This window comes from Cygnus atratus, chromosome 5 (assembly GCF_013377495.2).
Source record: "Cygnus atratus isolate AKBS03 ecotype Queensland, Australia chromosome 5, CAtr_DNAZoo_HiC_assembly, whole genome shotgun sequence".
In the NCBI taxonomy this organism is placed as follows: domain Eukaryota; kingdom Metazoa; phylum Chordata; class Aves; order Anseriformes; family Anatidae; genus Cygnus; species Cygnus atratus.
In genome coordinates, this window is record NC_066366.1 from 7,265,001 (window position 1) to 7,282,435 (window position 17,435).

Genomic DNA, 17,435 nt, shown 5'->3' on the forward strand with positions numbered 1-17,435 from the left:
CATTTCTTGTGGGTTTTCTGTAGGAAGGGAAGATCTGGCACTAAACCAGATTAACCCACAAGTGATGAGCGTCTATTGATAAGCAATATATAAAGAAGTACTTTATTCGGTCAAACAATTAGAGAATAGCCTAGATAAAATATTCTCAAACTCTGGGGAAAGGATGATAAATAAAGAACAACTGTCAATGCTGCCACCTGGAGAAAATAAAACAACAACACTACAAACCCACTGGGTAACAGATTCAAACAGAATAAAGTGGGTTGCAAAAAACATTGAGAACTGGCATTTTTCATCTTAAGAAGCACAGGTTCTTTGCAACATCCATAATAGTAAACATACCTAAATCCAGTGGAATTGTAAATGTTTCTAAAATGGTGAGAATGACAGTTTGGGGTTAGTTCACTTGACAGATAAATTTTATGCCATTATAAGCTAAATTTGGACATGAAAATGTGCAAGAACTGGTGACTGAGGGAAAAAATATGTAGAAGATTCAGTGTAGCTGCCATACAGATCTCTAGGAAGAGAAAGGGTCTTGAGGTTATCAAAAGCTGACCAAACTGGATTTAACACTTCTTTGTCCTTGCCAAAAACGCTGGTTACCAGACAAAGAAAAGCTTGTATAACATAAACACAGTAACACATATTTGGATGCCTTATAGATAGATAGCTTCAGCTGACATTTAGGAATCAAGTAAAATGTCAAGTCAGACAGACATGGTTGCATACCATGCCAAGGGAGCATTTAAGATCTAAATGTAGAAATGTGCCTCACTGATAGAAGAACACAAATGTGGAAAAATACAGGCAGACTATTAACTAATTCAACTACTATTGGTATTGTGAAGAAAGTCACAATAAGTCATAAGTCACAATAATGCATAAGTCTTCTTTTAAGAGCTTATTGCCAGGAAAGTAGGTGTTGCTCCTCTGAGTTTTCTGTACCATGAGTGGACGTTCCTGTTAACCAGGAGCATACCTTTTCTTTTGTCAGACCTTCTGATCCACACTCAGCAAAGGACAGGGACAGCCAAAGAAATACCTTGGCATTACTTATCAGTGCTCATTATCAGTGCTCATTATCAGTGCTCATAATCCTGTGCTCATTTGTGAGATAATGTGTCTTCTGGGAGGAAGCAAGCCTGCCAATTTCATTAGCAGTGAGAACTAGGTTTTACTAAGGCAACAGAAATCTAGAAAAATCTTGAACCAGCCTCCAGAAGTAACTCAGGACTTCAGCTGCAAGAATAAATGCAGGACAGGATTATCCATGACGGATAACTTGTGCTTTTCCCATTGATTTCTGGTGCACAATATTTATCTGGTGCACACGTTTTCTTCAGAGATGTTAAAGAAATGAATCTGTTCCATGTAGCATCCATTAGAAACATTTGGTCATTAACAGTTCAGGTCTCAGGTTTTTATTTTTAATAATCTTTCTCTTTATTCTTCATGATAATTTCTTTATCTCTAAGTTAATACATTGATGTCTTTCCATTCTTTTCACTCTGATGGTAATATTTCACTAACCTCTTACTGGTTCTCCAACACTCTCTTTATAAAAATAATGTTTTGCCCCATCTGATGCTACATCCTCCTTGAAAATATCCTCCAAGAAATGGGAGGAAAACAGCTGACTGTTTCTTCTTAGACTCTCCTATCCCTCAGCTTTTATACAGGAGTTCTAATGAGGAGGAGAGAATGAACTGGCTTTCATGTCCTCGTTTACCACGAAAAAAAACAAGATCACACCAGTGAAGGCTACATGTAATTCCTCACTTCCAAACTGTAATAGGCAGAGCAACTGCAGAAATGATGGAGAGTTATGAGCACCAACAGGAAGAGCAATTTCTGCCTAGCCTCTTCTTCCTCCTCTGCTACTTTTCTCTCTTCCATTCTGGAGCCAGCAATAGCCTCTTTCAGAAGAGGTGGACCTGATGCAGAGTCAGAGATGGATTGCAGTTTCAGTCACTGATCACTCTGAGGACTACTGTTCTTGGCTTTAGACAGCTCTAGCCAGATGAACATTTTCTAGCACTTGTTAAAACCGGGTGCACCTCACATCTAGCACAGTCATGTTTCTCTTGAATACTACCACCAGCTCTCCAAGGTGTCTCCCAGCTTATGTGGGCCACTTCCTGAAGTCACTAAACTGCTTACCTAAAAATAATAGGGTAGCACAGGCAAAAAATCTCCACTAGAGATCAGCACTTTGTGTGTACTTGCAAAAGGTACAATACATTGCATATGTATTGCATTGCCTGTGAGGCGAAGACATCACCACTCATGTTTAAAAAAAAAAAAAAAAAAAAAAGCAAAACCACAGCAATAACAACACTGAAAAACTGCAAAGCACAATGACAGTATATTTCAACATTAAATACGACTGTTACAGCATGTGTCTTTAAACAGATACCAGGGCAGCTCTTCAATAAATACAAACAAGAGAGGAAAAGACAGTTATGGTCAATGCTTATTTTTTAAAATTTTACCTAGGGGAGTTCCCACTACTCATGGACAGAGAAAGCACAGATTCAAGAATCAAGATTTATTATTAAAATCCTTACTCTGAAGAGGTTGTATGCTTCTAACTTTATTTTGTATGACCACAATTATGTACATGCAGCATAGAAAATATGTAGGCACTAACATTTTTTCATAAGGAAAATGTTATCTAAGTTAATACAATACACATTAAAAAATCTTTTTGAAAACAAATATATGGAAAATGAATGAAAATCTCTTTGATGCCATTGTGTTATAAAACTTGTATTTTTCTAATTATTTCTAAGAAACACATCATCACACCCTTTTAATTAGTTTCTACGTACCAACTTTGGGTGATTAAGTCTTAAGCACATCACACATCATATGTAGGGGAAAGACAGTTTGCTATGTTACATAATATGACATCAGCAACACAGACTGCTTGTTATTCAAGACTTTTAAAAATTTATTTTTTCTTATTAAAAAATTCTACCCTTCTTGTCAACGTATCATTAACAGCAGAATGAGAATCAAAGTTAAAACTGCTTACTCTTAAGTGTTCCAGTTTAAGGTGAGGTCTTGCACAACACCTAGTGACACATACTGCCTGACAGAACTTGTGCTGGATAAAAACCGCCAAAACAGACTACTTTCCAGGTTGTCAACTTCCAGCAACAGATATTTATTGACTAATTAAATGGTTCTGTCACATTCTTGTCTAATTGAAACTTAATGTGAACAAACTACAGCACAGTTATAGTGCACACTACATTTTGGATGATGCATTAATTTCCTACAGTATTAGCAAATCTAAAATTTGAAAGGTCTGTGTAACCCAATGTCTGTACATGGTTTAATTCAGCCAAACTGTGTGAGAATTACAGCACGTATTTGTATTCTCTTTGCACTCCTGAAAGCTGCTTGGGTAATGCCAAGACTTTAAAGGTAGTTATGTTAATTCTATGAAGCCATTCATTATTACAAGCTAGATGTAGCTTGTACTCTGGGAAAATACAACTTTTGCACAAAAGTATACTAGCAAAACACCTTTGCTGGAAGGATTACACTTCATCCAAGAATTTATCAATTCAACTACAATAAAAACAAACTAAAAGAATATTTTCACCAGTACCACATAGGAATTGAGAGCCTGATTTTGCAATCTAACTTAGTTTTACTGAACCTAATATCTTGTTTATTTTATTTCAATTTGTCAGATGATCCACTTCTGAAAGAACTGTTCCTTCACTGTTACTGTTACACTGTTGTAGCCTCAGAAACATCAGGTAGTTGCCAAAAATCTGTCACTTCAAAAATAACTGCCAGGTATTTTATAGAATATCAGGTTAAAAAATGTTAACCTTTAACTAAACATCAGCATTAGCAATCCAGTTCATGACCTGTCTTCCTGCATTGCACTCCGTCCTTGAACTTCCTTCCAAACTCCAGCAGCTCCGCAACCATTGCTAAATAGTTGAACCCAAGTAAGAAAATCTAATTTACTATTTTTAGTGAAATAAGTTATTCTAGTCAGCATATGAGCTCCAGTATTATACAGCACTTTCTTATTAAAAACTTAAAAAATAAGATACAGAGTAACTGCTGGAAAAAGAAATTCCTTCTTAGTAGAAGTTAAACGAACCGGAAATAAAAAAGGAAATATTTGTTCTAGTGATGTCACCTATGGAAAAATAAGTAAGCAGAACTTTTCTCTTAGTATATGGTAAAATTATTAATGAAAGTAAACAGAACTAACTGTGTAGGACTTTTCCTCCACCTTGGTATAACGTAAATATCTGAAGCTTTGAAATAGTGAGTAGTGAGTCATGAAGAGCCTAAAACAATCTTACCACATAAGTGAGACATTGCTAAGTAGGGCACGCACTGCAAAATGCTGGAGCTTGCAGCCTGCGAAAGTTTTCACATGTTTATCTTGAGTCATTATCTTTTTTTTTTTTCTCCAGCATGTTAAGGATAACAGAACTTATGGAGAGCACACTCTGAAATGAACCATTTCCAAAAAAACCATGGAATTATTGCCCAGACAGTCAAAATAAATAAATAAATAGACAAACAAATAAATAAATAAATCCCCAAGTAAAATACTACAGATTACATTGTTTTTTAGTAGTTGACACTATAGTTTGGTTAAATGTTCTATCACCAAGCTAGGCTCATATACAAGGTACAAGAAATCAAAGGAAACAAAGTACAGAAAATACATTGCAGAAGTTGCTTATTCCTATTAACAACAAACAATAATTATTCAACTGAAGTGCTCTTCTTGCTTTGGGTTTTCAAAATGTATGCCACTCTTACTATAATCCAGTGACTACTATAATACTTGCTCCTTTACATTTTTACCATTTCTAGTATGTAACAATAACTTAAAAATAGACACTGACATTAAATAGACTAAAAAGCTTTAATGAAAATTATCATTAATTTCAGGAGAAAGCCACCAACTTAAAAGTCAAGGAGATCCACAAGATGAGGAGATATGCTTGGGGATGTCAGTGCCATGTTGGGACTCCAAGGTTTAGTCTGACATATTAATAGGTATCTATTGGATATGATAGGAAAGATGAAGTCTGCCAGTTCAAAAAGATGACGTGTTAGGTAGGTACATGTGGAGCTGGGTGAATAAAAACATATAACTTCAGTGAAGTGACAGCCTGTTTCTCCAAGAAAATCCACTCTCACAAAACAGCTGAAAATGAAAAAAAATATATAGAAAAGATTTGGGGGATATTTAGCTTTCAGGTGTGAAGAGGAAACTACGAAGAAGAGATAAGAAGTGAAAATATGCAGCAATCGTCAACAAGACGTGAAAATAGTATTCATGGCCTTTCCCTAGCTCAGAAATGAACATAAAGCATTTTTGAAGCATTTTAAGTACAATTTAGTATTTCAATTGCAAATTTATTTGCTGTCAGTAATAAACTTACTACATAACACAGAATTTATTTTTAACTAGTTGGGAAGATAGCTGCTGCACATTATATCAATATTAATAATATTAGTATTTACTCTATTGTGGATGTTCAGGAAAAGAGGAAAGGTCTGGAGAGAAACTTTTTCTCTTGTAAAGAAATTGATAATGACCTTTTCTTCTGAGTATCTACCCTACGTACCAGCACACACTACTATGGGCTGGCGTCTTGGGTCTCCACAATCAAAATGGCATCCGTACATTTCCATATCTTATGCCATTAAGAAACTGATATTGAATCAAAAAACCACATTTTCTGTTAAAAAGATATCCTAAGAACATTAGGAAGGAAAAGAACTCTTCTGTTTTTTTTTTTCCTCTTTCAGCCAAAAAAAGACAAACTGTCACACTTTATAGCATGAACAACATGCAGTAAGGCAAAAACCTGATCTACAAGACACAGTATCTTCAGTATCTTAGCCTGGAGGCTGAATATATACTTTGGAATAGCTTGTTATATAGTTAATAGTTAATAAATTAAATAAGTTATTTTTTAAGATATTCACTGTCTATCCCCTGTATAGGATGAAATTAATTAATTATTAAGGATGTTAACTTCTTAGTGATAGATAACATAGTAATTTACAAAACAAAACAAAAAAATATTAACAAGATATATATTGAAACCATTGCCTACTTTTTGGCAATTCCCACTTTTTAATTTTTCTTCTGCATATTGTCTACCTCAGTTGTAATAATTTCAGAAGATAGACTTTGTCTTAAAATGTGTTTTCAAAACTGATGTTTTTAGGAAGTAGATAAATAAACAGCAAATTCTCTGAAGTGTATAACAGACCTACACCTGAAAGATTTAAGGTAGTTAATCTGCCTTTCTTTCCCTGAAGGTTATGAAAAGAATATATATATACACATATATATATATATGTATAGTACACACACATATATAAATGCATCTTTGCAATATGTAGGGGTAGCAAACTTGCAGCGGCACAAATGTGTTCAGATAAACTCAGCTAGCTAACCTAAGATAGGCTAAATTTCATTAGCACTAGTTAAACCTAGTTTTTGGTCTCTAAGAGACAACAATTTTAAAAAGGTAACTTTGAAATTCTTTTCCCACAATGAAAATAAAATGTTTTGTCTTTTTATAATTTAGACATTATTAATGGTCCTGGGCACCCAAACTAAGCAGTATTTTTATGGTCCTATGAACATATGTTTTATGTCAAGGAAACTGTATTTTTATAAATCATACAGCCCCATAAAAAGACTATGCTGAAAATAGCCCTAAGATAGAATAAATCATAAAGAAGTTAGTGCATGTGTTAAGCCCGTAGAGCCAAAGCATAAAAATAATATTCCTCTGACATTGTGAATGAATGTCACTTTCATATTTTTGTTGGAAAATTTACATGGACACTTTGAAGGAAATTCATGTCTCTTGTACATGGTTACGATTTTCCTATCTTTAAATATATTTATAGAACTTATATTTAACTTATATTTAAAGATAATTTTGACTATGCCTTTTGAATTTGTTCAAATGGAATACCAAAGGCATTACCTTGGTATATTACTATTTATTTTGATATTTACCTGCTAACAAGAAGATGCTTAGGCACTATGTAGCTAAACCAAAGAAGAAATGAAATTTGATAATTATTTTGTGTAACATTATAGTTTGCCTTTTCTGAATACCATTTGACTCTCAGACCTCAATCCATGTGCTATGTAAGCACATCGGAAGCCTTCTATGAATGCTAATCAAAGCTGGATCAGACCTTGCTACTGCTGAAAACAAATAATTGAGCAACATTTTTTTCAAAACGATATTCATAAACTGTCAGCTGAACTGCAAATGATGACAAATTTGATAATTTCTGTATTACTTGTCACTGTAAATGTAAAAGGTTTTGCCATTAAAACATACTAGAGAATTATATCAATTTTATTCAATTTATAATATTCATTACAGCTTATTTCAACCAGAAGCAAGTGTTGGCTTTTACAGATGAGACATATTTTTTATTTCTGCTGAAGAACATTAAGTATTCTATTTCAATTACAAATACACTGTATTTTATGACTAGCTAAATCATTAATCAAGATAAGTATGGGAAAGCTTAGGGATCTTAGTTTACTTGACGGCTGATTGCCCAGCAACCATTCCCTATAATTGTTTTTAGCAGCAGAGCAGTGTTCCTGGAGACCACAGGCTTTCATAGAGTATGTCCTTTTCCTGCTATGGTACAGCGGAAAACTAAAGAATCCAAACAAAACATTTACATCCAGATTTCAGATTATGTCCATGCTCAGTTTCATTGAATGCAGCTTCATCGTAGCCACTTAGCAATGCAAGGTGAGGTCTTTTGTGAACCCAAGCTTGATTGCAAGTGGTAATCCATATGTTAAATCTGACCCCAGTACTGAAGAAAGTAGATCTATTTGATGATCAAATGTTAAAAGTAAGTTAAAAGTAAGTAATTAGTTAACTCATTTACTGAATTATTTTATATGGTGGTTGGAACTGGAGGATTAATATATATTTAAATTTAATCTAAGCTTATAAAATAGTCACAAAAAACTTTCAGCCAAAGGAAATAAAATAGTTTGTTCTTAATTTTGATGTAATTTACATTCCCACTCCAAAAATTCTCACTCCAGGACATTCTCTTTTCCTTCACTCTAGCTTATCACAGATATCTTGATTTAGGTAACTTATTTTCCTTATATGGACCTTAGTCACTATTATCCTGTTAATTTTTCACATATATTTCTACTTTTCTCCAATTTATTTATTTCTCCAATCCATCTCTTTAATAAATGATTCCAATAGAGAATGGCTCAATAACTGAGGTACTCAGCCATGACTGAGAAAACTCAATTTCTCCAGTATTGAGATCTCTTGTGTCACCAGTGAGAGCCTGGAAGAAATCTAGCCCCAGAAACCCAAAATTCTGCCCAGTCTAACATATCCTGTTTTTTGGCAAAATATTCTTAATCTTGTTTTCTGAAGTGAAAATAAAAGTTCTTCCCACTGTACAGAAGGGTGCTAAGATCATTTAGCACTTTAGCTGCTGACATGCTTCAGTTCTGTTGTATAAAAGTTGTAGGTCACCTGCCACACATTTTACTTTCACTGAAGTAGCCTTCTGCAGTTCAATATGCTTTTAAAACATAATTTGTTGAAACCAAGGATCCCCACAGGAAGTTAGCTACAGAGGAAGAGTGGTTGAACATTTCTACCATAGATGATAACTTTCTGTCAGAAAGAAAATAATATGGGAAAATGTACCTAGCGAAATGGAAAAGCCACATTAACATGTCACTAAGGGCAGGAAAGATCCCTCACCCCCAGGGCTAAAATGAATGGAAGGACTTTGGTGAATGCCAGATTTGCTTTGCGGTTACACTTTCAGTAGCTTGCCACAAGAATGGAAAGTGAGGAACAGCCTTGCTCAAAGATCTAAGTGTATTTTAAATACAGCTGTGAATAGATGATTTCAAAGGCAAAGCAGGGCAACAAGTCCAATCCACTGTGGAGTTGATATTCCTCTAGTTTACTTTCAGTGGCCTTGAAAGCCATATTTCTGAGATACAGAGCCCAAATGGCATTCTTTGGAGTATTTAGAAATTCAGCGACTGCAAGTCAAGCAGAGATGAGGTAATGCTTCCTACCCAGAGTTGCAAAGCCCTTCATAGGAAAGAAAAAAAAAAAGAAAAAATCTCCAGAAATTAGTAGCCTGGATTTCAGCAGAAGCAGCCAACCCAGAGACCGTTTGTCCTAGCCCATGTATATTCTGCTGCACAATGCCCCACAAGCAACATGCCATTTTCCTACCCTGTGGTAGGAAATTTGCTTGGAGAGCAAAAAGGGAAGAAGAAGCTACCCAGACCTAGCTAGACCTCAAAACTGTAGGACGTTCAGAAAAGTTCCAACCCACTTGGCCAGTATTCCTCTGCCTTGTGCAGTTTGCTTCAACCTTTCCCTGCCTCATTTTCACTTAACATCTCCATTATCTGCTCTGTCACCCCATTGTCAGCATCCTGTTGGGCTCAATGCTGCTTTCTTGATTTTGTCTTAATTTATCTTATCCTCTAAGTTTCTCTCCCTCAAATAAATACAGCGGAATAATCCATTAATATGACATTTGGTGGTGTCAATCTCTTTATTTGTTTTACTTGAATGTTATATGTTTATTCTCTGCCAGGTGTCTGTTTGGATAGAGTAAAGGATATCTGCCCACTCTATTTGTATACCCATGGATCCCTATGGCTCATTGGTCCCTACTTGATTATACCATTACATTATAGAGGTTTACCACAATAAACATCAAAAATAGTATCAGCAAAATAATTCAGTGAAGAGAGATATTGCATACCGCTTCCTATAAAAGTAGCACTGAATTATTGCTAGAGAGACTGGACTTAGAACACAGCATTTTGCATTTACGCTGCAGTCATTGCCCAACTGCTAAATCCACCTGAGTTTGTCTACACAGACACCAGGGAATGAACAGAACTGTAAGAACACTGGCAACATCTTGACATTAACTGAAAGTAGATGACCAATTTATCACATGGAAGAACACTGAATGGAATATGACATATTGTTACTTGGCTACTTATTTTTTAGTAGATGGTTATCAGATTATCAGTCCCACTGTTGGATCTTTTAGACGAGATACAAGATTGAGAGTTCAAATGTCAAGGACTATTAGAGAGTCCATTTCTGAAGGGGTCAGCTATTAACCCTGACCTAGCAAAATCCTACCCTTGATAATTAATTAATCTTTGCCAACTTTAATGCTAGCAGATATTTTATTTGGATAAAATAACTTGTACATTTTTCCAAAATAAACTTTTAGTTTTCAGGGTTTGGATAGCTATTGCATTTTATTCCTTAATGAATGCTGCAATTAAATAATAAATGGATGATTTCCTGTATAAACGTAGTTGTTAAAAGTTCTTTGATATCTCTTATGCATGAAGGCAGCCCATACATGCATACAGCATGTAATGCAGCACCCTTGAAGATTTTAGAAAGAGAACATGAACCCCAATATTCAAGTAACAAATACCTTTAAATATCAATTTAGTTTTACTGGAATTTTAAGTAGTTTTTAAACCTGACAAAATCAATTTGCTATAATTACAATTAGAATTTTTCAGCCTAAAATCATCACTAGTTAGTGAATCAGCTAATTAATGTTTCTACGATTAGTTGGTTAAACCAAAAGATTACGAGTTTAAATTCTATTCCTGACTACACTGAAAATGATATACACGACTTGTCATTTTTAAATACTGATATCTTGAAGTTTAATTAAGGTGTGCAATCTGTTTTGAGTAACTTTGGGTGAAAGGTTAAACATCATTACAAATTATAAGGAAAATGTCCTGTAGTATTGGTATTACCAATATTACTAACATGAGATTTAAGATCAGGTAGCAGTTTAAACCAATCATGCTGAGCACAAAATGTTCGCTACAGCTGAAGAGTTTATCTGCCCTAATGCAGGAATTACTGTGTAAAATGCTATGACCTGCATTATGCAGGAGGTCAGATTATATAATCACAACAGTCCCTGTGTACCCTAAAATCTTGTAATATTTCAGACTGAAAAGAAGTTAAATACAAAGCTCTGCTTGCTTCTTTCTTCAGAGTACAAACTATATGAGTGCCATTCAACTACATAAACATGTTCATTAGGTTTTCAGTAGGCCTCTTTTGTAAGGAAAGAAATTACATACTTTTGAGCTCTTGAGTGAACTACAGTGTTTTATGCCTTTAATTCAACACTCTTAGGGCTTACAGTTCATTGAAATTCAAAATCATGGGTGCAAACTGCGTTCACAAAGCAAATGTTGACCTTCCTATACAGCAAATGCCTTTTATTTATTTTTGCTTCAAAAAACCCACTAATGAAGCTGAAGGAGGTAAAAGATTTGAGTTTCCTATTAAAATAACAAATGTAATATAATTCACATATTTCAGCATGTTGGCTACTACTCATGAAATAAAATACTGCAGCAGAAAGAGTATATTGTTTCCACACATCGAAAATATGCAAATTAGACAAGTATTCAATATTCACTTGAAAGCGAGAAAATGTACCAGACTACCAATGGTATTTAGGAAAGCAAACTGGTTTAACATGATTATTTGAATTTAAAAATGGGTATGGGATTCCCCTCTTTGTTTCTTACCATATATGGTATCTGTGTAATATCCACAGGGCAAATTATTCACTACCTTTTTCAAGATGAAAAGCTACTGATTGGCATCAGACATCAAGAGGGATTTTGGCATTAGAATAGATTTACACTTGATGACATGTCAAAGCCTTGAAACAAAAACTACAGAATTTACTCATGAATGCCGAAGGCAAGCCACTTATTCAATACTAGCTCAATGCACATCTTTCCAAGGATGGCATTCAACCACACCAAGAACAAAATACAGCAAACAAAACATGGTTATATTTGGAAATGAATGTGCTTCACTAGGGTGAACAAAATAACTGCCAGCATTACCTGTTGCCAGCTGTCAGTGAAGAATAAAGAACTGTAACATCCTTGTAATAAAGAGGGAAACAGAATCCAAGCTTATAATGAAAATACAGCGGTAAGTGGGATGAAGTAGGATCAGCAGCAGTATGTGTGGGCATGATAACTCCCACTCGGAGACTACTGTTCCTCTAGCATATCTGCTAGAAGAACACAAACTCACTTCTCTCTTCACACAAACACTTGGAAATAAAGAAAAAAATATTAGGATAGTAGGAGCAAGGTGTAGGGCAGATAGGTGTAAAAACATATCACATAATACCAAACTTTGCCATTTCTCCATCAACCCCCACTCTGGTTATTTTAAAAATAATTTCTTTATTTCTAATACTATGTAGTGCTTGTAGAAAATTATTAATAGTGTCGACAAGATCACAATTATTTTGACAGCCAGTTTAGTAACCACTGAGTAGTTTTCTGCTGACTTTATTTTAACAGAATAAAAATAGACGTATCTCATTTCAATACTGGATGTGTGGGAAAGATCATCTAAATAGGTTTGGCATGAATAACTTGTGAGAAATGACAAGCATGTGTACAGTAGAAGCGATAAACAGAAGGAAATATGAGAAGCACAAGACGACACCCAGTCATCTATATCATACCTCCATGGAAATGAAAGATCACATAATTTTACTAGCATTATTTTGTAACTTAGTCCTTCTAGAGACCTCTTCATGTCATACCTCGCATAAAAAGTGAAAACTGTTTTCTGTGGATATGACATCATAAGTTACGAGCATAGTTTGTCTGGAATACCCACAATTTTAAGTAAATGAAAGGGGTAATTCACATAAAACATGAGACAAATCAGACAAGAATGAGAAAAGCTGGTATTTGTTTTTCCCTTACCATAACAAATTCAAAGTAGAAAAAACACATTTTTTTTAAAGAATAATACAACCATATTTTGACTCCCAATTAGAGACAAGGCAATTTCAAAACTGTGTTGTGATAGTTCTGCTCTCTATTGACATTGTCAAGCTAGAGCTTGATCAGTGAAATTATGCTTATTTCTAATGCTTTCATTAAGAGTTTGACATTTTAAAATATGAGTGCGCTTTGGTCTTTATTTTTATATGCTGTAATGCTTACACTAAGAGGGACACATACACACTCCTAGAAGAAAAAGCCGATTTCATAATGCATTTTCAAATACTTCATATTTGCATAAAATATCCAGTATGTATAGGTTAGAATAGTTTACTGCTTATTTTGAGCATCTTCAATGGCAGCACGTACTGTAAGTTATGTAAAAAAATTATATTCAAATGTTAATTAGATTCTGTAAAAACCTTTAGTAAAATGACCTAATGTTCATAGGAGATCCTTATTCAACCCTTCTGATGAAGATACTAGGAAGTGTCAACCTGAAGTAGCCATCATATTTCATTGTATCTAAGAGTTGCTGAATCCTTGTAAATGCAGCCGGTTCCTTTAAGATGAGTAAAAATGGGAGCTGAACTCTGTGGAAATCTGGTACGATTTGTAGATGTAAATCAGTTTAAGAAACTGACTCAAAATATCCCACCTCCTCCCCTTAACGTGTCTTCCAAAAACCAGTGAAAGAAATCTTCTCTTCAAAAAGTATCATACATTTCATATTAGATATTGATTTCAGAAAAGTCAAGAAATCTAGAAGCAGACAAAACATACATTCATGCACAGTGTCTATAGCATTTAAGAAAAATATGCTAGATCAGTATTGGGGCTCTGGTGTCTGTGCCTTGAGGTGTTTGCTAGTCAGTCTTAATTCTTTGAGAGCAAATAGCTTCCATGAGTGGAAGAAGTTTCATTTTCAAGAACAGTCATTGACTCTTACTCTATCAGACATCCACAGCAAGGCAATAAACTGACAACTGAAATTTAATGCATGTGGGAAGGTGAGAAAACATATTTAACCTATATGCTGAAAACATACCTCTCAACATTTCTCATATTACTATTGCTCAGTTCCAAAAATGGCACCTTCCTCTTCCTGCATAGTTGGATGTTCTCAGATGGACTTCTGGACTATAATTAATGCCTTCTATGTGTTAAATAAATACTGAGAACAAAGAAAGATATTGTGCAAAACATGTAACAACAACACATAATTTTAGTAATGTAATAGTCAGTAAAGAAAACATCTAGGTGAATTAAAATGGATGAACTTTACTGATTTTTACAAGCTTTTTATTTAATTATCTTCATAATTTGTAACTGAGTACATGTTCTTGGCTTAGATCTGGGAGGATGCTGTTCTACAGTACTACGAGGTTGCTACAGTAACATATTATCATGGAACAGCAAAATGATTACAGATCAATAATTCAGCATATGAGGTGGGTCACCGCATACATAGTTTCATTAAGATTTCTGTATTGTATGGTAATATGCACGAACCATTTAATCAACTTTTAGAATTTCATTATATATCTGCATGATCATCTATATTTGTATTAACACTCATCCAGGATCAAAACACAAAACATTTATGTGAAAGCAATTTTATTTTGAATATATAATATATATAATTAACCCTATATAAGCTCCTTGAGCAGTACCTACATATATAAATATGTATGTGGTGTTGCACATACAAAGAGTCACTATTGCTATTGAGCATTGAGTATCTCCTTATCCTGCACATTCACAAGGATGTAAGTGCTCATTCCTATTTATCTGAATTTATATCATGTAATTCTGGAAAGGGTATTTCACTAATCCTCTTCTGTTTTGACTGATCTCTGAAGTACTAAAAAAGGTGGTTTACATCACCACTTTTCTTCCATGTAAGATTACAGCCAAACAGTGCTGGACTGCTTCAATGGTTGCAGCAGAGGAGAATCTCAATAGAACAATTCAACTAAAGTAATTAAAAAAAAAATCAGACTGCTATGGAAACGAAAGACTAGAAAGTCTTCTTCTAATTCTAGCGAGATGTGGATTGGTCTGTTCTCCCATGTGTCTGGTGATAGGACGAGGGGGAATGGGCTAATGTTGCGCCAGGGGAGGTTTAGGTTGGATATTAGGAAGAACTTCTTTACCAAAAGGGTTGTTAGGCATTGGAATGGGCTGCCCAGGGAAGTGGTTCAGTCACCATCCCTGGAGGTCTTTAAAAGACATTTAGATTTAGAGCTTAGTGATACGGTGTAGTGGAGTATTTGTTAGTGTTAGGTCAGAGGTTGGACTAGGTGGTCTTGGAGGTCTCTTCCAACCTAGATGATTCTGTGATTCTGTAATTTCATGACTAGCATAAACACAAACCAAAAATGTCTAAAAGAGCTGTATATGTAGTTTTGGGCCAGGAATAATTTATTTAGATGTAACATTGCATTAGGCTTTCGTCAAGTTTTTACTGATTTCTTTTACATACTTCTGCAAGCTTTGTAAGCAAAACTGAGAACATATACTTTATCAAATACCAACAATGCAACGAAGGATTGGAATATATCAGATCAGTCCATATCTATACAATACAGCAATGGAAGTTGCTGAAGTATAATTGCCCAGATTGCTTTTCAGTCATTTTATTATATCTTTACTATATGTCAAAGACAAAAACAGTTGTGAGAAGTCTTTTGAATGAAGAAAGGTTTATCAGCTAGAGCAGTGGAACGGATTAGAATTTTAAAGACAGAACAGTGAAATTTGCGGTGAATACATCTAACATCCAAGAAACACTTCAAGCCTCATATCATAAGGCAGAAGCTTAAGGGGAAATCCAAGTAGAATGGAAGGCTGAGATTCATCCGCAACTCATTTGAGTAGGAAGACTGGTGTCCATCTCTGACAACGAAAGAGTCAACTGATAACCCCACAGGACAGAGGAGATGGAATGTGTAGGAAACCACCTTGCTTATTTGGACCTTAAAAACAGTTGAATGGTATTTTCTCAACATCACCCGAATATGGATCACTGCAAATCACAGGTGAATGTGAATAAGTGTTTTATAGTCAAAGTTACTATAATAAAATCACTTTGCTGTGTATCTTTATTGCTTTCGTATCTTTTCATATTGACCACTTACTTCTATATAGACTTCTCAGCTGTGTTTTCAGCAAATGTGGGGAATCAAGCATCTGCATATCTGAATGTTAAAACTCGTATGTATAAACTATGTGAAACTATAATTTTACACAGGTCTACTTTGATTTCAAAGACGTGCTGCACCATAACCTCTTTGTACAAAATTACTGGTTTTGAACATGCTCAAAATATTCAACAACTATGCATTCTTAATATTTGCACTATTCAGTCCTATCAACCCACTGAGAAGTGCTTTTATTTCTGGCTTTTGCAGATTTTTGAATTATTATAGTTACATCAAAAAAAAAAACAGTTCAAATTAAAGTTCACAAAGTAATATAGGCATACAGTTCTCTACATAAGTGATTTCTTTAAAATCAGGCCACGTATTATTTGCATATAGGTCATAATTCAGTGAGTAAAGTCCCTGTTTTCAATTCCTAATCACAGTCACAGAATCCCAGAATGGCCAAGGTTGGAAAGCACCTCTAGTCCAACCCCCCTGCAAAGCAGGATCAGCTAGAGCACATTGCGCAGGATGGTATCCAGGCAGGTTTTGAATATCTTCAGAGAAGGAGACTCCACAACCTCTCTGGGCAGCCTGTTCCAGTGCTCTGTCACCCTCACAGTAAAGAAGTGCCCTCTCATATTCAGCCAGAATTTCCTGTGCTTCAGCAATTTCCTAATGCTTCGATTTCTTTTTTATAGCAATAATGCAGGCTGATGGACTCAGTCTGGTTCATGGTAGTGGGGAAGTTAGTGATGGATATCCACACTTGGTAAAAGCTGCATTACTGAAGTGGCTGCCTTAATTCTTTGACTACAAATCCACCAACAAAATGAAAAAAAAAGCCCAGAGGCTCTGCCTATAAAAAGCTTCACTACTTAATACTGATTATTATTTTACATAATTTTGAAGCCACCTCTCAACTTTTAAAAAAATTAATAAAGCAAATGAAATTAATAGACACATAGATGTCACAATAGACTGTTTCAACGTCACTTCTGCTCTGCATACATTTTAAACTGTATTTTAAAATGTGTTGGGTCCTTGTATCGGTAATTTCATCACGTTTATTCAGAAGATGGCTTTGTGACAACATATTCTGGGCATTATATACATAAAAACCAAACCTTATGTTCTTATTAGGCAAATAAAGGCTACCTAAGTCCAAAATAAATGCCTTAACTGTGTTTACTATGACTTATTCATACACTCAGCACTGCTTTCATTTACTCTACCATAACCTCTTAAAATATGTTTCTATTTCCACCACCTCTCTACTTCTAAGTAAAATGGATAACACAATTATCATAAACATGAATTTAATTCATTCTGTCTTGCATAATGCAATATGTGAAGGAAAAGGTTTTCTTCTTGTGACTGTGGAGGAAGAAAAGGTAGTCATC

The 17,435-nt window shown here is 34.8% G+C and overlaps 1 protein-coding gene across 2 annotated transcripts in view; it reads right to left on the reverse strand.

Annotated features, from left to right (window-relative positions):
- ELP4 (elongator acetyltransferase complex subunit 4) overlaps positions 1-17,435 on the reverse strand; it is a 141,466-nt gene that overhangs the window by 20,820 nt on the left and 103,211 nt on the right. Inside the window, exon 10 of one of the 2 annotated variants that reach the window (XM_035549992.2) lies at positions 2,688-3,956. The exons of the other annotated variant lie outside the window; for it this stretch is intronic. Coding sequence (XP_035405885.1) covers positions 3,858-3,956 — 99 coding nt within the window. The 3' untranslated portion in view covers positions 2,688-3,857. Of the gene's footprint in view, positions 1-2,687; positions 3,957-17,435 lie in introns of those variants that run through there. 2 annotated transcript variants of the gene reach the window in all.